This window comes from Carcharodon carcharias, chromosome 11 (genome assembly GCF_017639515.1).
Source record: "Carcharodon carcharias isolate sCarCar2 chromosome 11, sCarCar2.pri, whole genome shotgun sequence".
Classification (NCBI taxonomy): domain Eukaryota; kingdom Metazoa; phylum Chordata; class Chondrichthyes; order Lamniformes; family Lamnidae; genus Carcharodon; species Carcharodon carcharias.
This window is the reverse complement of record NC_054477.1, coordinates 28,922,989-28,950,075: the sequence shown is the minus strand read 5'-3', so window position 1 is coordinate 28,950,075 and position 27,087 is coordinate 28,922,989. Positions and strand designations below refer to the sequence as shown.

Here is a 27,087-nt window from a genome sequence, read left to right as displayed (position 1 = left end):
GAAAGCCATTAGGGATTTGTTGAGGGAAAATTGTGTTTGACTAACATGCTGGAATTTTTTCAGAAGGTAATGAGGGTTGATAAGGTCAATGCTGTTGATTTGGTGTACATGAACTTCCAAAAGGAATTTGATACAGTGCCACACAACAGACATGTGAACAAAGTTATGGCTTTGAGGTAAAAGGGGCAGTAGTAACATGGATGCCAAATTGGCTGAGTGACAGGAAACAGTAATAGGTACTGGATTTTTTTTGTACTGGAGGAAGGTTTGTGCTGGAGCCCCTCACAAGTCAGAGTTTGAACTCTTTTCTTTCCTGATTTCACTAGACCCTGGTGCACAGGGTACAATTTCAAAATTTACAGATGATACGAAACTTGGAAGCATTGTGTACTGTGAGGGGGATAGTTTAGAACTTCAAAAGGACATAGACAAGTTGGTGGAATGGGTGGCAGATGAAACTCATGTGAAGAAAAGTGAAGTGATTAATTTTAGTAGGAGTAACATGTTGAGACAATATAAAATAAAGGGTACAACTCTAAAGGGGGTGCAACAGCAGAGGGGCCTAAGTTTGTACGTGCATAAATCATTGAAGGTGGCAGGACAGGTTGAGAGAGTGGGTTTAGAGAAACATACAGTATCCTAGGCTTTATTAATAGAGCCATAGAGTACAAGAGCAAGGAGATTGCATTGAACTTGTGTAAGACACTAGTTTAGCCTCAGCTGGAGTATTGTATCTAGTTCTGGCTGCCGCATTTTAGGAAAAATGTGAAGGCGTTGGAGAGAGTGCAGAAAAGATTTGCGAGAATGGTAGCTCCTCATCCAGGTATGAGGAACTTCAGTTCCAAAGACAGACAGGAGAAGTTGGGATTGTTTTCCTTGGAGAAGAGAGGTTGAGAGGGGATCTAGTAGAGATATTCAAAATCATGAAGGGTCTGGGCAGTGTAGATAGGGAGAACTGTTCCCGCTGTTATGACCACATGAGGAAGGATAAAAAATTACTCCTCTCCAGGTCAGACAGTAACAGGGTTTTGATAAATTCACAACAAGGATATGCTTTGCCAACACCACAGGAGTCCCACTATGTGTACTGTCAGATTATAAAGAATTAATCAGACAGGTTTTCTGAATTTAAAGCAAAGAACAAGATAAATTTATCTCACTTCCCAAATTTAAAAGAAAACTAAGTAAATCGCAATCAGCATGCAAAAGTCACATACATTCCCTAGGCCACGTGCGTATACATATGCACACAAGTACAGATGGTAGAATGCAAAGATAGACTTAAAGATTTTTTTGCGGTTCATGAAGAAAATAAAAGAAATATATGGTTTCCTGTCCTTTGGCTGGTCTCGGTGCGGTGATTCCGTGTTGTGGCCATTTTGTTCAGTTGCCTTCCTGGGTGTAGATGTACAGAGCAGATTTCTGCATTTTATCCCCAAAGGATCTCAATATGCAGTAGATTTCTTTTCTCTTAGGATGGTTACTGTGCAAATCCATACACAATACTTCGAAAGAGAGAGGCATGGCTCTTTGTAGCCTTTTGGTGGTGTCTTCTGATCTCTGCTTTCTGGCTTGGTAAACAGTTCTTAAAAGCCTTGCTACCTGTATGTTCCAGAGGAATTTGATCATCATGTCCTCCCAAACAGCACTGAGAGTGTACCTACACCACATTGACTGTTGTGGTTCAAGAAGGCAGCTCGCCACCACTACTTCAAGGGCAAATAGGGATAGACAAAATGCTGGCCTATCCATTGACGCCTAGGTCTCGTGAAAGGATAATAAAAAAATGCCTGTTATAGTCATTGTTTTATAGAGCATGTAGTTACATTTTATGTCTCATTTCTGAAACCTTTGAAGAGTAAAAGTGTAAAATCCAACAGGAGATATGGCCTTTCATGCTTCCTTGTGGGTTCCTTTACATCCCACTTGGGTAGAATGTCACTTGGTGGAATGCGAGATTGTATATTGTACCTGGGTGGTAGTCCTCCATTGTCTTATTCAGATTAGTTTATTAAAGTCCAGCCAGAAAATATTAGAAATTGTATTTTTCTTTTTAAAAAAACATTCTTGGAACATCTCTCGTGAAAGGATCAAGAACGAGAGGGCACAGATTTAAAGTAATTGGCCAAGGAAGAAAAGGCGACAAGAGACAAAACTTTATCACAGTGAGTGGTTAAGGTCTGGAATGCACCGCCTGAGAGTGGTGGAGGCAGGTTCAATTGAGGCATTCAAAAATGGAAGAATGTGCAGGGTTACAGGGAGAAGGTGGGGAATGGCTTATTCGGAGAGCTGGTGTAGATGATGATGAATGGCCTCCTTCTGCATTGTAACAATTTTCTGATTCATCTGTTTCCTTGGCCCATTGAAGCTGTCAAAATGTTAACAATTTCAAAAAAAGTGACTCAACTTGAAAATGCATATATAGATGATATATCTGTATAATTGATCTGGATGTGATGGCTTTTATAGTTGAATAGTCTTCCAACACACTCTGCCTAAGGTACCACTTGTCAAGAAACTATCATATTTTTCCTAATATTATTGTGGGATATTTTAAAGCAGGTGTGTGTGTGGCTAATTTAATTAAACCAAACAGGATGAGACTGCAAGATTTAAATGATCAAAGAAGTGAGGTGTAAAACAGGTGTTTGAAATAGAGTTGAGTAAAGCTAGAAATCTCAGTAGAGATGGTGTGAATGAAAGTTGCCTTTTTAGATGAGTGGAGAAGTGTTTTATTTTCAAAGGGACATGGAAAATGTTTACAACTGGCAAGATAAATAAGGCAAGGTTATTACGTTGCTGGCCATAATGTGAACATGAAAGTTTATATTCTGGGAAAAGTAACAGCTAAAGACAAGTGGAAACAATGGGATTTACAAGTCAAAACTGATAAAATATTTTTAAAGAAGGATGGAAGGCTGTGAGAGGTGTGGTCATGTGAGATCTTGAAAGGTGACTGTGTGAAACAGACTGGGGGATGGGGTGGAGGAAGCCTCTAGTCACCCTGAAGAAGTTTTCTGTTCCAGTAACAAAAATTGTGTTAAAATTGTTAGGATGTCCCTTGTTGAGTGGGTGTTTATGGTAGTATTGCTTGATGCCTTTATAAAGTAAAAATCTATTTTGGACTGTAGCCGGGAGTTTGATTAAGTAGAAATTTTGAGACCTGTTTTAATTGTGTAACTGTATTCTTGTGTGTTTAAGTTTTCTTCTTTTGTTAAATGTTTTAATTTGATCTTTAAAATCTCAAATGGTGGTACTGGATTCATTACTTATGACTTCAGTGCACCAGCCTTCTTATAATAAATACAAATTGCAAAATCGTTGTAATAGTGTGGCCAAGTTTCCGTTGTGGGTTTGGTCAGCCTGGAAAATACCACCTGCCATATCATAACACACTGAAGAATAGCCATTTGTGTAAGAATCAGAGAAGCTGGAGGTGTGCCTAGAAAAAGGACCCATCCAGAGTTGTCTGTTTGAGAGGAGGGCAAAAATTATCTGGTTAAATAATTTATTTTTCTTTTTGCTGTGGAATTGATGAACATTGCACGGTTTCACAAAAAACCTGTAGAAAATGCAAAATGTACACAAGTATTAAAAAGAGTTATGAAATGGATTTATATATGAAGAAATTGAATTTGATTGAAAATCAGAATTGTCATGCCTGCTGCTATAGTATAGTTTAACCAACTGTAGTAGCTAAGTATCTTTTTTAAGAAACTGCAGATTTTCTAAATGTTACTATCGCCGCTGTGGATGATACATAATTCAATGTGCCCGCCTTTCTTCACCAACCCGAGATGAGGAAAGAATCAAAATTACTCAGCCTATCACGTAAACTTTTGAGCATCTGCTGCAATCAATATTTATATAAATATGAATGCCTTCAGGCTGAAATAGCTTGTATTTATGTGTGATGTCTTAGGGTTGTTCAGAAGAAAGCAACCATGAGTCACATGGGAAAAAGATGCTTCCTGCCTCATTGTGGAAGCTTCTGCACTATCTAAAGTGTTCTTGTCTCTTGGGTATATTGCACTGAAGTATTTGGGCCATGTAGATGTTCCTTTTATCTGAAAGGTGGTATCACACCATTGCCCAAGGCAAGGCAGAAGCTGAAGAATAAGCTGTGCTTTGTAAATGAACGTTGCTTGTTATTTGGAGTGTGTTAAGTGATTTGTGTACTGTAGGTAATGCCGTTTGGCATGATGAATCTGTAACTGTTTTAAAACTTTGTAATAGATGTAATTGTGCACAAGTTTGCATTTGATGTTGATCCAAATCTTAGAATTACCTTGCATAGAACTCTAACTTGTATTTTTTTAAAATCGTGTGCTATAATGTTATTTAATACGCTTCTTCAGTCCTAAACTGTGCTGCATTAAAGGACTGAAAACCTCCACCCTGTTTCATAGCAGTTTTTGTGGAGAAACTGAGTGTTTAAGAAAATTTAAACAGTTTAGTAAGCAATTGTATAATTTGGAGTATGCAATGATTGGGCTGGAGTATTATGAGAATATGTTCTTCAATGAATGAGAAATGCTGATTGTTTTCATGTATGTACATGGAAGTGTGCTTCAGACTTGAAAGACACTTATGGAATTTTTAAACAGCACTGCAACAATGTGCAACACTACAGGGCAAGAATAGTGAAATGGAACTAATTGGGTATCTCTTTCACAAAGCCAGCACAGGCACGATGGACATTATGATCTCCTTATGTGCTCTTATGATTCTGAGTTTGAATCTATGGAGCTGGCATTCACAGTACTTTCAGCCCTGAATCAGGACAGCTGATCCCAGTATTAACAACAGCATTTTAAAACATGCTACTAATCGTCTGGTACTCAGCACATGTTTTACATTTTATGTTGCCATGTTATTTGTAATGTCTTCGTTGCCTCTAGACCTGACTATTCCAATGCATTCCCGGCAGGTGTTTCACATACTACTGTTGGTAAGCTTGATGTCAACCAAAACTCTGCTTCCATGCCTTAAACTGCACCGAGTCCCTTCCCCTATGCTTGCTGACTTACATTGGCTTCTGGTCAAGCAACGTCTTACTTTTGAAATTCTCATCCTTGTTTCAAATTTCTCCATGGCCTCACTCCTCACCACCTCTGTATTCTCCTCCAGGCCCACAACCCTCATATCTGCATTCATTTCATTGTAGCCTCTTGAGCATCCCTGATTTTTAGTCGCTCCAGCTTTGGTAGTCCCTCTTTCAGTTGCCTAAGCCCTGGAATTCTGGAAGCTTTGGAATTCCCTTGCTATACCCCTCTGCCTCTCTACCTCACTTTCCTCCTTCAAAACACTTCTTAAAATCTGCCTCTTTGAACAAGTTTTTGGGCACCTGACAATATCTCCTTACGTTGCTCTGTGTCTTTGTTTTGTAATGCTCCTGTGAAGTTCCTTGGGAGCCTTTTATTAAGCTAAAGATGCTATATAAATATAAGTTGTGTAAGTACCTCAAACAGTTGAGTACTTGGCTTCACGCCAGATATTTGTGATGTTCATCTTAGCAGAGTTCAAAGAATCAGAATTGTAACAGTACAGAAGGAAGCCAGTCGGCCCATTGTGTCTGCACCGGTTCTCCGAATGAGCGTTATTACTGAGTGCCGTTCTCCTGCCTTTTCTCTGTAACCCTGCACATTGTTTCTATTCAAATAATCATCCAGTGCCCTCCTGAATGCCTCACTTGTACCTGCCTCCACCACACTTTCAGGCAGTGCATTCAAACCTAAACCACCCACTCTGTGAAAAATGTTTTTCTCACATTGCATTTGCTTCTCTTACAAATCACTTTAAATCTATGCCCTCTCATTCTTGATCCTTTAAGGAGCAGGAACAGTTTCCCCCTATCTACTCTGTCCAACCCCCTTCATGATTTTGAACACCTCTATCAAATTTCCTTTTAACCTCTAAGGAGAACAGTCCCAACTTCTCCAATCCATCTTCAAAACTGAAGTTTCTCCTCCCTGGGATCATTTTTGTAAACCTCTTCTGCACTCTCCCCAATGCTTTCTCATCCCTCCTGCAGTATAGCAGCCAGAATTGTACACTACTCCAGCTGAGGTCTGACTGTTGTGGTAACCAAGTTCAGCATAACCTCTTTGCTCTTGTACTATGCGCCTATTAATGAAACCTAACATACTGTATGCTTTAACTGCCCACTCCACCTGTCCTGTCACCTTTAATGACTTATGCACATAAACACCCAGGTCCCTCTGCTCCTACACACTCTTTAGAGTTGTACCCCTTATTTTATATTGTGTCTCCATGTTTTTCCTAGGTTTGAGGGTTCAAGCCCTCCTCCAGATGTAAGCACAACAGACCAGTGTAGTACTGAGAAAGTGTTGGAACATTGGAGGTGCTGTTTTTTGGATGAGATCTTAAACTAAGGCGCTGTCTGCCCTCATGATGGACATAAAAGATCCCATGGCATTATTTTTTCCCTGGCCAATATTTATCCCTCAATCAACATCTCAAAAAAATTCACCTAGTCATGATCACATTGCTGTTTGTGAGAATTTGCTGTGTGCAAAATAGCTGCCCTGCCTTCTACCTTACAACAGTGATTTCACTTCTGAAGTACTTCATTGACTGTAAGATGCTTTGTGTTTCTGGTGGCTGTGAATGGGGATTATAGACTCATAGATGTCTACAGCACAGAAGGAGGCCATTTCGCCCACAGTGTCCGTGCCGGTCAACAAAGATCTGACTAGATTAATACCATTTTCCAGTGCTTGGCCATACCCTGGAAGCTATTGCAATGCAAGTGAATATCTAAATACTTCTTAAATGTTACGAGAGATTCTGACTCAACCACCCGTTCAGGCAGGGTGTTTCAGACTCCCACCACCCTCTGGGTGAAAAATTTCTCCTCAACTCCCCTCTTAGCCTTCTACCTTTTACCTATGCCCCCTGTTTATTGACCCCTGTACTAATGGAAAAAGTGCCACCTTATCCACCCTATAATCTCAGACACCTCTATAGATCCTCTCGCAACCTTCATTGCTCCAAGAAAGACAACCCCAGCCTATCCAATCTTTCCTCATAGCTCAGACCCAGCCCAGGCAACATCCTGATAAATCTCCTCTGCACCTTCTCCAGTGCAATCACATCTTTCCTGTAATGTGGTGACCAGAACTGCACACAGTACTACAATTGTGGCCTAATCAGCGTTTTGTACAGTTCCAGCATAACCTCCTTGCTCTTGTATTCTATGCCTCAGCTAATAAAGGCAAGTATCCCATATGCCTTCTTAACCACCTTATCCACCTGCTCTGGTACCTTCACGGATTTATGCACATGCACAGCAAGGTCCCTCTGATCTTCAGTGTTTTCCAGGGTCCTACCATTCATTGTGTAATCCCTTGTCTTGTTAGCCTGCCTGAAGTGCATTGCCTCGCACTTTTCCGGGTTGAATTCCATTTGCTACTGCTCTGCCCACCTGACCAGTCCATTGATATCACCCTGCAGTTTAAGGCTATCTTCCTCACTACTTACCATCCTACCAATTTTCGTGTCATCTGCAAACTTCTTGATCATACCCCCTACGTTTAAGACCAAATTATTTATGTAAGCCACAAGCAGCAAGGGCCCCAGCGCCAAGCCCTGTGGAACGCCATTGGAAACAGATTTCCAGTCACAGAAACATCCTTCTACCATCACCCTCTGCTTCCTGCCTCTCAACCAATTTTGGATCCAATGTGCTGTTTTGCCTTGGATCCCATGGGCTCTTAATTTGTTAACCAGTCTGCCATGACGGACCTTATTAAAAGCCTTGCTAAAGTCCATGTGGATCACATCAAATGCATGACCCTCATCAACACCCCTGGTTACCTCCTCAAAAAATTCGACCAAACATGACCTTCCCTTAACAAAGCCATGCTAACTATCCCTGATTAATTCATGTCTCTCCAAGTGCAGACATATTCTGTCCCTCAGAATTCTTTCTAGTAACTTCCCCACTACTGAGGTTAGACTGACTGGTCTGTAATTTCCTGACCTATCCCTTCCTTCCTTTTTTAATAATGGGACAACATTAGCAGCCCTCCAGTCTTGTGGCCAGAAAGAATTTGAAAATTTCTGCCAGGGCCCCTGATATTTCTTCCCTTGCCTCCCTCAACAGCCTGGGATACATCTCATCCGGGCCTGTGGGTTTATCTACTTTTAAGGCCGCTAAACCTCTAGTATCTGCTCTCTCTCTGTTGATTTCCCCTCTTATTTCACAGTCCTCCACCCTGATGTGTATATCTGCGTCATCTTTTACGTTGTGAAGACCGACACAAATTATTCACTGAGGACTACACCTACGCCTTCCGGGTCCACACACCAATTACCCCTATGGTCCCTAATTGCTAACTATTCTCTTGTTCTTTATATATTTAAAATAGCCTTTGGGTTTTCCTTTATTCTACCCACCAATGCTCTCTCATGCACTCTTAGCTTTCCTAATTTACTTTTTAAGTTCCCCTCTGCACTTTTTATACTCCTCTAAGGACTCTGCTGTACTAAGCCCTCGGTATCTGCCATAAACTTCTCTTTTTTTCAAAAATCCTAATCTTTACGTCCCTTGACATCCAGGGTTCTCCGGACTTGGTCCTCCACTTTGTCTTTACTGGAACATGTTTGCCCTATACGCTCGCTATTTCCTCCTTGAATGCCTCCCACTGCTCTGACACAGTTTATCTGCAAGTAGCTGCTCCTGGTCCACTTGGGACAAATTGTATCACACCTTAGTAAAATTAGCCTTTCCCCAGTTTAGAACTTTTCTTCCCGGTCCAACCTTATCCTTTTCCATAATATCCTAAATCTAACTTGAGTTAATGGTCACTATCTCCAAAATGCTCCCCTACTGATAAGCCTTCCACCTGCCTGGGCTCATTTCCGAATATTAGGCCCAGAACTGCCCCCTCCCTTGTTGGGCTTTCTACGTACTGGCCAAAAATGTTCTCCTGGATGCAACTTAAGAATTTTGCTTTCTTCCTACCTTGCACACTAAAACTATCCCAGTTAATATTTGGGTGGTTAAAATCCCCTACTATTACTGCCCAACTATTCTGACACTTCTCTGAAATTTGATTACATATTTGACCCTCTATCTCTCCCTGACTGTTTGCGGGCCTATAGTACACACCGAACAGCGTGTTTGCCCCTTTTGTGTTTTTTACTTCTACCCATATGGCTTCATTTGATGATCCTTCCAAGATACCATCCCTCCTCACTGCTATAATTGATTCCTTGATCAATATTGCAACCCCCCATCCCCTTCTATCCCCCTTTCTATCTCATCTGAATACCCTATAACCCAGAACGTTGAGCTGCCAATCCTGCCCTTTTAGCCAAGTCTCAGTCATAGCTATGACATATACCCATCTGTGCCCTCAGCTCATCTATCTTATTCCTTCGTCTCCTTGCATTAAAATATATTCCATTTAGCCTTACTAAACTCTTTCTTTCTTTCTTATCTAGTCTATGTTTCCTCTGCCTTCCAGACTTATGTTTTAACTCATAATTCCATCTCAGCTTCGCTCCCCTTTGAACTACTTTTCTGGATCCCATCCCCCTGCCAATTTAGTTTAAACCCGCCTCAACAGCATTGGCAAATCTCTTTGCATGGGTGTTGGTCCTGTTCCTGTTCAGGTGCAACCCGTCCAACTTGTACAGGTCCCACCTTCCCCAGAAATGGTCCCAATGCCCCAGGAAATGCAAGACTTCTTTTGAACCGATCAGAAATTTCCTGAAGTTAGATCACGGATTTGGGGGGGGGGGGGGTCGGGGTGTGGAAAAAAGAGAGAATTTACATTAATAATTTATCACCAAATCTTTCCAAGACCCTTCATCAATAGCTAGTTATTTTGAAGTGCAAATGCAATAGCCTTTTTGTACACAGCAATGCCTCACAAATATCAGTGAATGATAATCTATTTTTGGTAACATTATTTGGTGGGAGAATGTTGGCCAGAACGTCTGAAGAAAGTAGTCTTGGAATGCAAACTTTTTCATTATTTTTTAGTCAACAATTCAAACTGTTCAAATTTTGCACCTATCCTGAAAACAGGGCATTCAGCCATCAGAGAACTTGGCAATGGATAGTGCTAATGCTACCTTATTTCAATACAAAATTAGGTTAATTAGAAAATAAATTTCTTTCTGCTTAAACTGAATTACTCATTATGGTTTGTAGGTAATCTATTAATGGATTATGCTAATTTACATGTGCAAACTAGGCTAATCTGAAAATGAACTTTCTCCATTTTTGTCTGCCTGCTTGGGTAGATACGAAAAACGTCTTGAATACTGTATTCAATTCTAGTTACATGGACATAAAAAATTGAAATGCTGAAAGCAGTGCGAGAAGGGCTTGATGTTGCCGGGGGTGGGGAGCAGTGTTGATATTGGTTCTAATTGTGAGGGAAATCTGGAAAAGTTGGATTCTATCTTTGAAAGATGCCTAATCTTTCATACCTAATCTGAGGTATGCAATATTGTAAAATGGTGAATCAGTAAAATTATTTTAAGTTGTGAGTGTGGCAAAGTAGTCATCTGGAACTGAATCTTTATAAACAGTGATAAAAGCAAAAAACTCCGGATACTGGAAATCCAAAACAAAAACAAAAATACCTGGAAAAACTCAGCAGGTCTGACAGCATCTGCGGAGAGGAGCATAGTTTACGTTTTGAGTCTATATGACTCTTCAACAGAACTAAGGAAAAATAGAAAAGAGGTGAAATATAAGATGATTTAAGGGGGGGGGGAGGTGGGACAATTAGAGCTGGATAGAAGGCCTGTGGTAGGTGGAGTTAACCAAAAGATGTCGTAGACAAAAGGACAAACTCAGTGACTATGGGCCAACATTAGACCTGGGCCATATACACTCTTCTGATCTTCTGACAATGTGATATGTATAATTGGATCTTAATAACTTGGTGTTAGATTTTAAACCCCTTCAGGCAGCTCAAAAATTCCTGGAAATGTTTTGCCTCCATGCTGTCTTCAAGTGCTGCTCAAAATATAAACAGAATCATGGCTTTAGTAACAAATTCCCCTGTATTCCTATGAATAAATTCACAATTTGTGTTTCACACAGAATGTAATATTATTGGAATTGGTTTCCAGATGTTAACTTTCTGTATCGTACAGTCAATAATTTCAATGGGATTTTGGTAAGTATCATAGTGTGAATGAAATATCTGTACTGCATCCATTTAAGCTGTGAAATATGTTCAGCATATGATTATAGGGAGTCTCAATTTTGGTCCACAGTATTGCATTTTGTGCTGTGAAATGCATGGGTGGAGTATCGATTGTTAACAGACCTCACACTGTTGAAGATTTAGTGGCAGTATCAAATTGTGAGAACCGTAGTGCTCAAATGTTGAAGTGTGATTTTTTTTTTTTTGCTGTATTGTTTTAATATCAAAAAACCCCAGAGCTAACACTTAAAGGACATATGCTGGCCAACAGTGAGAAATGCTAAATACCTCAAAGCAGGATGAACATGATAACTCTGAACAGTGTGAATCGTTCCCCAATTTCATACTGGAGCAAAGAATGTTTCAACAAATATAAAATTGGATTACAGGCTTTAAGTTTTCATTTTCTTTTCTCTCCTTAAGGTGAAATGTGGAAGTAGCAAAACTATTTTGAGATGAAGACATGCAGAGTTGACATTTAATAATAGCAGCAAACCAATCTTGCTGTACGTAAGTAATGGAAGTGTATTCCAAGCATTTGTACATAACTACTTTGTGAATTTTATTAAACTTTTACAGTTGTGTGTAGTTTTGTGTTTTTTTACATTACAAAGATGTTTAGTTTGATATGTATTAGATACTGATTGTATAACCTGTGTTGCTGGAAGAAACAAAGCCCTCTGGATGTTCCAGCTTAGTTCCTTCTTTGAAAATAGATATTTGCAGATTCTCCTTCCTTTCTGTTATGCTACCACATTTATCTTGACCCATCATTGCTCACCTAGGCATTATAATAACTTCATAAATGTTGAAGGAATTGTTGCAGGTGAGCAAAATTGACTTTTACATTTTACTGAAAAGGATGTCCTCTAATTCCTAAAACCTTTCTGGTGAAATTAGTATCTTCATCGCAACAGTACTTCTTTAAACCTCCTTCCCATGTCATTCCATCCTGTCCCTTCATCCTATGCCACCCTATCTCCTACTGCATTCCTCTCATGCCATCTATTCTCATCCCCATTCCATACCTCCCATGCTGTCCACACCCCTCCCCAGTCTCTCTAGCCAGGGTAACTTTGTTGCATCCTCCAATTTGACCAGAAAAAGACATGGCTAATATATTTAAAAATAAATGAGATTTATTAGAATTGTAGAATGGTACAGCAGAGAAGGAAGCCATTTTGTTAATTGTGCATATGCTGGCTCTTTGAAAGAGCTATCCTGTTAGTCTCTCTTCCTTGCTTTTTTCTGTAGCCTTGTACATTTTTTCCCCTCAAGTAATTATCAACTTCCTTTTTTTGAAAGTTGTTATTGAATTTGTTTTCACTGTACTTTTGGACAGTGCATTCCCAATCATTGTGCCTCGATGCATAATTTTTCTTCCTTGTCTTGTCTCTGGTTCATTTGTCAATTACCTTAAATCTGTGCCCTCTGGTTATCAGCCCTTCTGCTACTGGGAGCAGCTTCTCCTTATTTACTCTATCAAAACCCTTCATGATTTTGAACACCCCTATCAAAACACTCTTAACCTTCTTTGTTCAGAGGGGACCAACCGTTTCTCTAGCCTCTGTGTAACTGAAGATCTTTATCCCTGGTCTCGGTCTGATAAATCTGCTCTGCACCCTCTTCTAAGGCCTTGGCATCCTTTCTAAAGTTTAGTGCCTGGGATATACCACAGTAATCCAGCTGGGTGTCTTAGCCATTACACTGCCAATTAATTTTTCCCTGGATTATTGTCTCTGAAATGTTCCCCATAAATTGTTAGGTGGATTAGGTTTGCCTGTGGTTGTCAGGATTATCCTTCTCTATTTTGAGCAGGGGTCTAGCATTTGCATGTAAGGGTAGAAATAGCAGAGATTCTGGCCACAATCTTCCAATCATCTGGCACCACCCTCAAAGGAGGACTGGAAGTTTGTGTCCAGAATCTCTGCTATTTCTACCCTTACTTCCCCCAGCAACAGTGAATGTATTCCATCCGGACCAGGTGAGTTTGCTACCTTGAGCGCTGCCAACTTTTATTTAAGTACATCCTATCCAATTTCTTTACCATTTTCTTCTTTAATAAAATATTGCTTGCATTCTCCTTAATGAAAACAGAGACAAAGTACTGATTTAATACCTCTGTTGTGACCTTGGTCTCCATCAGACCATCTCTTTCACAAAGTCAGCACAGGTATGATGGACCTTTATCGTCTCTTTCAGTACTCTTATGATTCTTATGAATCTATTCCCCAATTGGCCCCACTCTTTGACCTTGTTTTACTATTTTTATGTTTATAAAAGGCTTTTGGGTTCCCTTTTATGTTGCTTGCTACCTGTTTTCATACTTTCTTTGCCCCTCTTATTTTCATACTACATTCACCTCTGTTTCCTATCTTTACCTTTAGTTACTTGGGATGCTGTAGCTTTTGGATGCCCCCGCCCCCCACCTTGCCTCCTCGTAAGAATATGTCTAGTTTACACCTGAGCTGTCTCCTCTCTGAAGGCCTCCAATGTCACTAGAAAATGGCTGGAACATTGATCATGGCACCTTACTACTGAAGAAACAATTGTCAGTTTTGTACAACATTATACCAGCAAGAAAATTTTCTGATAGCCCTTTTCTGTGTTATCATTTATGGTACAAAGTATTCTTCCATTTCTGAAACAAAACCAATACAACTGTGAATTACTGTCTACAATGTTGTGTGAAGAATTGATAACAATTTTTTCCTTGAATGTTGGGTTGGAAAGCAAACACTTTAAGCTCTCTGTTGCAGGAAAATCACATGGCTTAAAGCTTGTGTTGGTCAAAGGTATTCTTATAGAATACTTGAATACATCACCCCTGGTTAGTGTTTTGTGGTCTGATCATACTAAACAAGGATTAATTTGTCTGTATATTTTACAGTCTTGAATCCTTCAGTAAGATTGCCTGACTCACCTTTTCTCTAAGATAAAAATTCAAAGTTGCCCAAGACACTCCTAACATCTCAGGTGTATAATCTCTCTCATGAGTTTTTACGTTCCTCTGTACTCATTACAAAATCAATATGTCCACAAAAATTGTGCACAGTCTTCCAGGTATTGCTAAGCTAGCAACCTTTAGGCATTCATATTGTCGTATTTAACGTCAGTGATTTTGGTGACACAGCACAGGATCTTTCTTATCTATTGCTGTTGATTACTATGCTGATTTGTTCCAAAGAGCTGTTCACTGTGATGCAGATGCCTGTTTTTCCCCTTTATTCTATCACCATTCAACATGTATTTTTGTGCCTATTCTTATTTCTCACTATCACCGTACAAATATAAACATTTAATCATGTGACTTACCAGTGCAACCACTCCAGTTTAGAGCTCTTGGGGGGGGGGAGAAAAGGTTGTAATTCTTGGGAAAGTGGACTTTGTGCATTTCACAATTTTTACTCAGTTTTATATTACTAAGTTGCCACCTGATAAATAATTTCAGTACAGTTTATTTTTAGTAAAGTCTCATTATTAAGAAAGATCTCAAGAATTAAATAAATCGTAGGTGTGAACACCATGGGAATAGAATGCTCATGGGCTAAAAGTTTGAAATGACAAAGGCATAGATATCAGACAGGAATAACTGTTTTCTTGGGATAAATGTATACGTCAAGGTGACCTGATTAAGAAGCGAATTAACAATGTTGATCCTGAGAATTTGTAACCATTGATGGAGTTCAAATACCAAGAGACACCAGTTAAAAAAAAAATAGGTAATTAAAGACTGAATTTTAACTCCCAAAAATGAGTGGGTTAGGTAGGGTCTTGTTAGAGGTTAAAATGCGATAAGTCCGAAATAGCAACTAAACCCATCTTGAACTATCCACTTCAGGTTTTAACAGAGACGGGTGGGGAGGAGGCGAGGCAAGTGGCCAATCCACTTGCAGGTAGCAAGTGACCATTTAAATATCATACTGAGACTGTGTGCTTTCATTTCAACTACAAGAGGCTGGGTCTCCTTGGTTTTGGGAAATTGCACTGTAAAGGAGGCTGCTCGCTGATGCTCAGTTTGGGTTCCACCAGGGCCGCTCAGCTCCTGACCTCATTGCAGTCTTAGTCCAAACATGGACAAAGGAGCTGAACTCGAGGTGAGGTGAGAGTGACTGCCCTGGACATCAATGCAGCATTTGACCAAGTATGGCATGAAGGAACCCTAGCAAAACTGGAGCCGATGGGAATTAGAGGGAAAGCTCTCCACTGATTGGAGTCATACCTAGCACAAAGGAAGATGGTTGTGGTTGTTCGAGGTCAATCATTTCAGTCCTGGGGCATCATCTGTAGGAGTTCCTCAGGATAGTGTCCTGGGCCCATCCACCTTCAGCTGCTTCATCAATGACCTTCCATCATAAGGTCAGAAATGGAGATGTTCGCTGATGATTGCACAATGTTCAGAACCATTCGCGACTTCTCAGATACTGAAGCAGTCCGTGCCTCTATACAGCAAGACCTGGACATCAAAAAAGCTTGGTCTGATAAGTGGAAAATAACATTTGCGCCACAAGTGCCAGGCAATGACCATTTCCAACAAGAGTGAATCTAACCATCTTCCCATGACATTCAATGGCATTACCATTGCTGAATTCTCCACTGTCAACATCCTGGGAGTTACCATTGACCAAAAACTGAACTGGACCAGCCATATAAATACCGTGGCTACAAGAGCAGGTCAGAGGCTGGGAATTCTGTGGAGAGTAACTCACCTGACTCCCCCAAGCTTGTCCACCATCTACAAGGCACAAGTCAGGAGCATAATGAAGTACTCTGCACTTGGCCTGGACGAGTACAACTGCAACAGCACTCAAGCTTGACACCATTCACCACCTTGAACATCCACTCTCTCCACCATACATGCACAGTGGCAGCACCGAAAGAGGCACTGCAACAACTCACCAAGGCTCTTTCAGCAGTACCATCCAAACCCGTGACTTCTGCAGTCTCTAAGGACAAGGGCAGCAGATGCATGGGAACACCACCACTTGCAAGTTACACTTCCTGACTTGAAACTATATCGCTGTTCCTTCTCTGTCGCTGAGTCTAAATCCTGGAACTTCCTCTCTAACAGCACTGTGGGTGTACCTACACCATATGGACTGCAGTGGTTCTAAAGGCAGCTCACAGCCACCTTCTCAAGGGCCTTTTAAGAAATGGGCAACAAAAATGCTTGCCTGGCCATTGACGCCCATGTCCCATGAAAGAATAAAAAAGGGGACTAAATCTGAGGTAACTCCTTTACAGTACTGTTCGTAGGCCAGGAGAAGCAGCTATGCTTCCTCCGCCCAACAAGGGATGGGCAATAAATGCTGGCCAAATCAGCAGTGACCACATCCTGCGAATTAATAAAAAGTTATCACACCCTTTATTTTAGATTTGCTAGCAGATCTGTGGCTCTCTGTTGCTCTCTCCTTCCTTTCTTAAATAGTGTGATCATGTTTGTACCTTCCAATATGCAGGAACTATTCCAGAATCTGTAGAATTTTGGAAGATGACCACCAATGCATCCACTATTCCTGCAGTCATCTCTTTCAACACTCTGGGATGTAGATCATCAGATCCAGCAGATTTACCAACTTTCAGTTTCATTAATTTCTCCAGTATTGCATTTTTACTGATACTAATTTCTTTCAGTTCCTCATTCTCACTAGTCCCTTGGTTCTCTAGGATTTCTTTGAGGTCTTTCATGGAAACAGACACAAACTATTTGTTTTGTTTCTCTGTCATTTCCTTATTCCTCATTGTAAATTCCCTTACTTCTGACTTGCAATGACCAACGTTTGTCTTTGCTACTCTCTTCCTTTTTACATATATGTAGAAGACTTTCCAGTCTGTTCTTATGTTTCTCAGTAGAATCATTTCATATTCTATTTTTCCTTTGTCAGTTTCTTGATCCTCCTTTGCTGAATTGTAAAATGCTCCTAATCCTCAGGCTTACTGGGTTTCTTTGCCCAATCTGGGTCAGCTTGCTCATGCTGTTCCTTGCACTGTTTTCAGTGTCGCTGGGTCCATGCTCTCTCACTACTCCTTATGCTCTTTTAAGACTTGCTGGGTCTGAACTCTCGTACTCCCTCTCCTCGTTGCACTCCCGCTCCTCCTCCTCCCCGCTCCTGCTCCTCCGTCTCTGCGCTCCTGCTGTTTAAGCCACTCTGGGTCCTTAATATGATCGGCAAATTCCAATCTCTTCAATTGAAGTTGTTCCTATTCTTACCTGAGAAATGAAAGGAAATGATGGACACCTAAAATTGAACCAGTAAAGGCTAGATGTACACAGTGGCTCCATTCTGAGTAAATATCTGCACCAGAAACACTATTGTTTTTTAAATTTCTGATGGACCTGCTGTGCATGTCCAGTGATTTTTCTCTTTTATGCATCTATACCTATTCTGATGATCTGGAATTAGATGCCTATGCTGTAGTAGTGTTGAGGATACAAGGAAGCTTTAAATTAATTGTTAACAGCTTGCACAAAAAGAGCATGATTGCATTTAATCCTGCTATTTGGGATTTGGTCTATTGTTATAAGACAAGTTATGCCAAGCCACGTTTTTTTTTAAAGTAACTGCCCATTTGTAGATAGATACAAAGTTGGAAATACTATTATTATTATTATTATTTTGTGTAACCACAAAAGACCAATTATTCTGGTTTGCCACGAGTCCCTGAGCCCTTGCCCACCCCCAGTGTAAAAGGGTTGAATTTAAAACACGAGAACCCAGATAAATAACGTAGAACTACTTCCACTGGAAGTGGTTGTAAAATATGAATGAATGGCTTTGTCTTCCGAGGTCCTGGATATGTTATCTTGAAACATTTCTAAAGGTCCTTGAAGATTGTTATTTTAATACATGTGAAGTCTGGCAATTCACAGTCCTGTTAGAAAAATATGACATACTGCATTTAAAACCTCTGCACGTGTTAATAAAGTATTTTAAGTTTAAGGAACTAATAATATGTTAGATCCAGTATTCTGAGCGCAGTTTTGAAAAAGGCCATAATAACCAAAACATTGACTTTTCCTTCAACAGATCTTCTTGCTTTGTACCTCCAACTTTTTTGGTATATGTTAAAGCACATAGTGTTGCCTCTTGAAATATCAATAGAGTGCTGATTGAGGAATATTATTCTGAAACAATACATACTCTGCTCAGATGATACCTCAAAAATTGTGTCCACTTTTAGTTGCTGAGATACAATTGAGACATTCAGTTGCTACAGTAGGCCCCAGCACGGCTAATTCTTACTCCTCTGCCTGTACTGTTAAATATCAAATATCGGATTCTAACTTGTATATCTTGCAGTGAATGCTTAGCTTTAAAAAATTAAATACCTATATAAACGAATGCGAATAAAATGAAGGCCACCCATTTTACAGAATAATGGGGAGAATAGTGGATTCTAATCCTGAAGCAGCAAAAAAAACCTAAAAAACTAAAAATAGAATTGGACTTGATTAATATAACTCAGTAATCCCTCTAGAATACTTTGTGCTGTGACGTAAACACCCCTAATATAAGGTGTTTTATTTTGCAACTCATTGTAAGTAAATCCATAGAACGTCTGGTAAATATTAAACATCTTGCTTGTGCGTGTACTTTGTGTATCATAATTGTATGACACTTTCCCTATCATGCTATTTATAAAAACCATTATGACCAATGCCAAGAAGGATCTGCTAGTAGATGTTTACGTGGCTTTCATGCACACATAGAGCAAATACATTTTTAGAATTGTACAGTTAGTCCTATGAGGTGTTGAAGTTTATCATATTTGTAACTAAAATTACATAGCTTGTTTGTGGTCTATCAGTATCTGACCTCTTGTTAAAGCTTCTATTTTTTCCTGCTGATTGTACTTTGTTTTCTCTTTCCTCTTTGTAATTCCTCCAATTTAATTTCACCAAATATCTCTTTTCTAGGTACCCCTTTGGCAACATACTACTAGCAATCTACCAGTGCTATGTAATAACGGGGCACTAGATGTGAAGAAGTGGTCTGTGTTGTCTAACTTGACATTTCGGTTTTTGCTTGATGAAGCTAGGGGTTTGCCGTGTGCATGCTTGCTAGCGTGAATCTGCCTCCAATACTTATGTGACACCTTTCATGGGTATGCCACTCAATTTTTTTGTGTGTTTTAATGAGGTAGATGTTCTGATTTATATTGCAAGACCATGTGTTTTTCTGTTCATTAAAATACATTTGTGGTGTTCGTGCTGGAGGCGCTGGTAACATCTGAATGATCAAAAAAGAATTTATAACAGTGATATGCAAAAACATACACTGGATTTACATTTTGCTGATTCACCACAATGTAATCTCAATCATAGTTATTAAAAAGCAATAATAATCTTGTTTAGCATTGAACACTATTAAAATATTGTCATAATAATGAAACTAACAGATTATTTGCCACTTCCGTTACCCATTTACCACCACCTTTCAAACAAAAGCCCTAAAATAAAAACAATAAATGCTGGAAAAGCTCAGCAGGTCTGGCAGCACCAGTGGAGAGAGAAACAGAGTTAATGTTTCGAGTCCAAATGACTGTTCTTCAGCTTTGAAGCAGAGTCATATGTGCTAACTGTGTGGAGCTTTTGCTATACATCAATCCCCTGAATTTTCCATGTTGAACCCAACAGCCAGGTGCAGAATGGTGCACAACAAAGAATATTTTATTATCGTTTTTAAGAGATTGATATTTAAAGGATGTATGAGGTAAACGTCCCAGAAATGTAAGACTTCACCCTATGCTCTGACTTTGTTTCAGAAATCCAAACTCCTAAAAACATCATTTATCTGATTATTCACATAAAAGAAAGAACGTGCAGCTTGAACTCTTGAAGAGATATAGAGACTGGCAAAAGGAAAAAAAAAATTACTCATGAAAAAATGTCAACAAATGAACAAAGCCCACGGCGCAATGTTAAAGCCAGATCCCTGCAGCGAGCTTCAACATTTGATATGTCTTCAGATATGTTAAGTTTATCTCTGGCAGGTGAGGCATTTTGAATACATTTCTATTGAAACCCGTTGCCTGGAAACACATCTTTGAGCTTAAGTTTTTGAAGTCACAGATAAAATTTAGAGGAAATAAAACCATTTTGTTGGGATATCATTAGTGGGGATCCAAAAATTATCAGAGTAGCCTGTTGATTAGCTGACCACGTGCTCTCCTTTTGAAGGACATTTTCTTTGCTTCAAAGAAACTTTACTGGAACACTTATGATAGAAGTACATTTAAGCTTTTAAAAGCTTGAATGTCTCATTTTTGAAAATAAGTTAGGATATTTATAACTAATTTGATCTTTTAATATAATGCCTACTGTTGAGATATTGGTCCTGACAAATTGCTTAAGCCTAAGTATGAAAGACCCTTCCTCCAATAAAATCCCATCTTTAATCCAGAATTCCCTCAAATTTAGCTAATCAGTCAACATAAATTGATTATAAACCAGAGTATTAATTTTTTAGATGCAGTTGAATGGAGGCTGTTTTCTTAACCAGAAACTGTGCGAAAGAATAGGTAAATGTTAAAATATATAATAAATTATTGTTGGCTGCTGCATTCATATGTTCATCACATCTAGGACAGTATGGCATGAACAATTCTCTCACAATGGCAATGCTGTGCATAGAAAATAAAAGCCCTGCAGTAATTAGAAATTCTGAACATTGGCCTGACTTAACACATGATTCAGATCTTTCCACGAATATAGCCATTAAAGATATTTGATCCTTGGTGAATGTACATTTTGCAGCCAGTAAATTATTTCACTCTGAAATACTAAATGGATAAGATTTGTTATGTAATGTTGGTGCAATCAATTTAATGTTTACATGTGAAAGAGCAAATCTTCTCAACATCATTATGCAATCTTAATCTTGGCATCCACAAACACATTTGTCATCCTTTTAAGTTGGAATCAATTTGTACACTTGTTTCTTGCTCTTAAAAATTGTTACTTGTGGTCCGAGCTTCAGTGAGTTTCAAACTTTTGGGGCTTCATAGGATTGGTGGTGGGAGGATATTTCTGCTGCTTGGGGAGCCCAGAACTAGGGGTCACAGTCTCAGATTAAGGGATCAGCTGTTTTGGACTGAGATTAGAAATTTCTTCACTTAGAGGGTTGAGAATCTTTTGAAATTCTCTATTCCAAAAGACTGCATACTTAGCCACTGAAAGTATTCAAAATTCAGATTGATAGAACTTAGCATACAAAGGAAATTATTGGATATGGAGATGGTGCAGAAGGTGGAATTGGGATAGAAGATCAACCATCATTTTACTAAATGGCAGAGCAGGCTCAAAGGGCCAAATGGGCTATCCCTGTTTATGCTCCAAGCTCTTGCACTAAATCCACTGTATTTAATGTGACATGGGCTTCCTTTGAGTTTTAAAATCACAAATGAACTGAATTCATTCCTTTCCCAAGAAATTAAAATGTCCTCATTTTTTTCTCCCTTCAACTTACCTGGGAGTTCAGAGGTTTTGTGTTGGCCTCTTATCTTCATCAACATAATCAGCTGAAAATTTGAGGACAAAAATCAATTTAATTGTCTTGTGAATCCAATTGTAACAACCCTTCCAACATACGTTTCAGTCTCTTAAATCTAATAGGAAGCATACAAATGCTCAAAACATGCAGCATTACTTTTCAAAAAAAATTACACAACATACTAATGCTGTTCTGCTAGTAGCTCTGGATTAAGTAAAACAGGAAGAGTGAGTACTGTCTCACCAACACGGACCTATATATATAAATAAAATACCACCTGAATGACCGGAATCAGCATTTGCCATCTTTACTCTTATGTCATTTGTGAGTACTAGTTTCAAGCTTGTGGGAAAATAATGTACCACTAACAAAATTAATAGCTCATCTTTTGAATCCTGGGGTTTTCAAGCCTTGCATCTCTCTATACTTGCCATAGTTTATCCTTATTCATATTGCTAGTAAAAGGTTAAATTGGTAAAAATTGTCCTATTTTAGTTAGTGAACTTGGCCTACCCTCGTTCTGTCAATTGCAGCATGCCGACTGAAACATTTTTGTGATATACTTCCGAAGCTGATTGTTAGGATTGTTAGTTTGAATTGATTTGATTTGTTTTTCTCTTTAATATTATGAATTTAGTATTTTACTGACAAACCTACCTTCTTTTCTAGCTACCAGCCAGGATCCAGATGAACCCATTTTGGAATTTAGTTTAGGTGGGTAGGAGACACTTCCTTCGTTATTTATTTCGCAACTATATTTGCTGCTTTTTAAAAAAAACAATTATTTTTCCTCACTTCTCTATCATCTCCCCTCACACTTGCTCTTTGTTCAGGTTTAGTTAAGTAAACACCTCCTGTGTACAGGAGGGTAGATAGGCCTGCCTGCAAGCTGCTCTTAAGCTTTTTTAATGAAAGGATGTAAGTGCATATGGCAGAAGCAAAGTAATGCAGATGCCAGAAATCTGAAATGAAAACAGAAAATGCTGGAAATACTCACTAGCTCTGGCAACATATGTAAAGCTGGGCAGAGTTAATGTTTCATGCTTATGACCTTCTTTTGATCCACAAGCTCTGATGAAGGGTCATTGGCCTGAAACATTAACTCTGGCCCAGATCTTCTGGTCTCTGGATGGTCAGAGACCAGACATACGACCAAGATGCACTTCGGGATCCCGCAGAAGTCCCAGCGCATTGACTTCTTGGGAAAAGTCCAGGAAATTTGAACTTCTGATGGGTAATTCCCCTGCTCCCTGGGAGCCTCCAACTTACTTACCTGAATAGTTACCCAGGAAATGTTAGACAGAAAAATCCTAGTCTAACTCCTGGGGGTATCTACAACCAACCTACCCGTTCTCTCTCTCTCTCTCTCTCTCTCTTCTTCTCTCCTCCCCCCCCACACACCACCACCCCCCCCCCATCAAATTGGACCTGCCACCCTAATATCTCACTCACCTGCCTGCCACCTCACCCGCCTACCACCCTACCTGCTTATCTCACCCACCCTATCAAAAGTGGAGTTTTTAGATGTCAAAGATAAAATGTTTTTATAAATATATTCAGGAAAAGTGATTTAAGGGGAAGGAGAGCCCACTGAGGACACCTACTGGTGGGTCTATAATGGACAATTAGGAATTATTTATTTATTTAGTTAGGTAATTAGGAAATGGCTGGCTTTTTCACAGTGCATGTATCCATTGGCACGGGAGGAGGAGCAGAAAAATACCAGTGGTAGAAAGGAGCCTAAAAATAAGTCAAGGGGAGGAACTCTGGATTTAATATTAGTATATGTAACGGAGAAAATAATGGTATTTAATTTAGACAAATCATTGAGGCATGATGATTTCTACCCTGGTATATTAGAAGAAATAGGGGAGGAAAATGCTTATCTTCCAGTCATACTTTTCCACAGTTCTCCAGATTCAGAAGTTGTACTTTTTGGATTGGAAAATTGCAAATGTCACTCCATTATTTAAGAATGAATGGAGGGAGAAACCAGGTAATTACATACCTTCAAGTTGTGGAGATGTTACTGGAAAATACCTTCAGTGGTAGGGTAACTCAGCACTTGTAAAGTGTGAACTGGTCAGGGAGCTGCTAGGCTTTTTGAAATTTTCAATGCTGAGATCAATATGAGATTTATATTAGGTAAGGGTTTTGAGGGATATGGTGCATAAATGGCTACCTGGAGTCGAGGTACAAATTAGCCACCTGGAGTCGAGGTACAAATTAGCCACCTGGAGTCGAGGTACAAATTAGCCATGATCTCATTGAATAGCAAAACAGACTTGACTGACTGGTCTACTTGTGTTTCTATGTTTCTTGTTAGTGGCTGTCCAAAATATATACTAATGTACTCTAAACAGGGTATATTACTTTAAGGTCAATGAAAAATTGTAATAAATGATTATTCCCATATTATTTTCAAAGAGATGCTGACTACAATTCTATTAATATGGTCAACATTTAAATGAAAAATACAGGTTCCAAACACCACTATTTTGAATATTAATGAAGACAAATTTATGCTTTGATTTGTTTCTGCTCCAATAGCTTGCAGTGAATTGGTCACTCCCTCCTTGGACCGGAAGCCAAATAGTTTTGTAGCAGTAAGCGTGACGACCCCTCCACAAGCCTTCTGGACAAAACATGTACAGACTGAAATTATAGAGGTGAGTTCATCCATCTGTTATGTTGATCTTTGTATTAGATTTGCAGTCACTCAAATAGAATTAAATGGAATTACATAGAATTCACAGTACTGAACAGGTCATCGTTGTTTATGCTCTACACAAACCTCTTTCCGCTCTATTTATTTCATCTCGATCAGCATATTTTTATATTCTTTCCTCCCTCATACTTATCTAGCTTCCTCTTAAATGCATCACTTCATCCACAGTGAATTCCACAGTGGCATCATTCGCTGGTCAATGAAAGCTTGTCTAATTTCTTTTAGACGCTACCTTATTTAAACGGCTCCTACTTTTCAACTCCACGGGTGGAAATACCTGCTCTATGTCAACTCTATCAAAACCCCTTCATAATTTTAGAAGATCTCTCTTAGATCACCTTTCAGTCATCTATTTTCTAAAAAAAAAGAGCTGCAGCTTGTTCAGCTTTTACTGGAGTTGTAGCCTTTTTGTTCTGTTATTATTCCCATAAATCACTTGTGTGCTTTCTGTAGTGCTTGTGTTTTTTGTTAAAAGTTTATACATTTTTTCCCACTTGTGCAGGTTAAACAAATTGATTTATGTGTTTTCAAGAAATAATAAAAGCTAGTTACACTGATATGATTAGATGTTCAGATTCCAGTAGGGACTGATAACTTTTAAGAAGTGATATGAATTTCCCAATGACCTATGCAAAGAATCACATGACAAGATTAGGACTTCTACTGTGACAAACCAAATAAAATCGACCTTGACTAAACATTGCTTAGTAGGCAACTGAAGCACTAAATTACATAAAAGATATTCCCCAGTAACTACTTAACACAACCATTAAGATACATTGATATAAAAGCAAAAAACTGTGGATGCTGGAAATCCAAAATAAAAATAAAAATACTTGGAAAAACTCAGCAGGTCTGACAGCATCTGCAGAGAGGAACACAGTTAACATTTCGAGTCCGTATGACTCTTCAACAGAACTAAGAAAAAATAGAAAATAGGTGAAATATAAGCTGGTTTAAGCAGAGTCATTCGGACTCGAAACGTTAACTGTATTCCTCTCCACAGATGCTGTCAGAGCTGCTGAGTTTTTCCAGGTATTTTTGTTTTTGTTTTGGATTTCCAGCATCCGCAGTTTTTTGCTTTTATCTTAGCTGCTTCTCCTTTTGTATCTAGGTGCTGGCTTGCACCTGACTTTCAATAGGGCTTTGACCGGTCCCCTTGGCGACCAAATCACATGGGCCTGTCGCCAGGTAGAGATCAGTACAACTTCACACTAACCCAATTCCAGGACATTCTGTTTTACCTTAAAAGAGATCGTTTATAACGTAGCCGTTTTATAAAGTCTAGCAGTTATAACTAAGTGCTTTACCTATCAACCAGTGTTATATAACATGCTTATCTTAGAATAAATTTCAATGTGAGCTAGAAAGAAAGTATTGTTTCACATGTCCTTTTCATCTCAAAGACCATTTACTTCTGCAACTACTCACCTCTGCCACTGTCTCAGCTCAATGCCACTGAAACTTCCATCCATGCCTTTGTCACCTCCACGCTGGACTATTCCAGTGCTTTCCCTGGTCTGCCACTTGCATTCCATAAGCATCAGCTTGCTCAAAATTTCTCTGCCGATATTCTGCTCATTCATCAATCCTGCTGCATTGGCTTTCAGAGTCCAAATATTGCTAATTTAAAGTTTTCATCATTTTGTTCAAATCCTTTTATCACCTTCCTCATCCCCATCTACATAACCTCCCCCATCCTGATAGAAAGCTCCATTCTTCTGACTCTGGCTGCTTATACACCCTTCTACCTTTTGCAGCACCATTGACTGTCATACCTTCAGCTGCCTACGTCCCGAGCTACTGGAATTACGTACCTTAAACCCCTCTTCCTTTCCACTGCCTTGCTTCATTTAAGACACTCCTAAAAAATCCACTTCCTTGATCATAATTTTGGTTTTTCCTATTATTTCTTCCTTTAGCTGGCATCATTTTTATCACACTGCACCTCTGAAATGCCTTTGGATGTTTTTCTATGTTAAAAACACCATTTAAATGTAAGTTGTTGGAAGTTTGGTAAACTGTCAAGAAAATTACAGCTTTTAATTGATGAAAAGTAAACTTAAGACAATTACATTTCTAGCAAAAATGTGTTTATTTGATGGACGAATGTTTATTTAAAAGCTACTGGATTAGGTTGATAGGGATGAGCAATGTTGGACTGGGAGAAATCAAAATCATAAAGGAGCTTAATTAGCTGAATGGACTTCCAGGGCTTTACTACTACTTGTTGTTAAGTTGTTAAGACAAGAAGAATGTATTAATTGTTTTTCCCTTTCTTTGCAGGGTACCAACAATCCCATATTTCTAAGTAGTGTTGCATTTTTCCAGGATTCTCTCATTAATCAAATGACGCAAATTAAACTTTCAGTGTATGATGTCAAGGACAGATCTCAGGGAACTGTAAGTGCTAAAATGTTTGCCTCTGTACGTATAGACCTACTGTTAATATAAAAGTTTCCAAAATCAGATGAAGTGAATAAGAACATATTTGCAATTCTACCTCTGGTATTTTGTATTCATGTGATGACATCATGACATATAAATTATATTGCAATTTCTGCTGAGTCAGATGAAGTATTCTCTCAAACAATGTTCAGCATTAATGGTGTATTATGAAAAGAATAATTACAACATTACTCAAAATTGATGGTCATTGATTAACCAGATG

General features: G+C 39.1%; 1 protein-coding gene across 9 annotated transcripts in view; it reads left to right on the top strand.

Moving 5' to 3' along the window:
* Positions 1-27,087, top strand: part of LOC121284005 (inositol polyphosphate-4-phosphatase type I A-like) — a 229,675-nt gene that overhangs the window by 97,405 nt on the left and 105,183 nt on the right. For 7 of the 9 annotated variants that reach the window (XM_041198901.1, XM_041198907.1, XM_041198906.1 and 4 more), the window contains 6 exons: positions 11,619-11,705; positions 19,114-19,301; positions 19,962-20,189; positions 22,358-22,402; positions 24,239-24,357; positions 26,703-26,819. In XM_041198901.1, coding sequence (XP_041054835.1) covers positions 20,084-20,189; positions 22,358-22,402; positions 24,239-24,357; positions 26,703-26,819 — 387 coding nt within the window. In that variant the 5' untranslated portion in view covers positions 11,619-11,705; positions 19,114-19,301; positions 19,962-20,083. The remainder of the gene's footprint in view (positions 1-11,618; positions 11,706-19,113; positions 19,302-19,961; positions 20,190-22,357; positions 22,403-24,238; positions 24,358-26,702; positions 26,820-27,087) is intronic. The other 2 variants (XM_041198900.1, XM_041198904.1) reach the window with 2 other exon arrangements.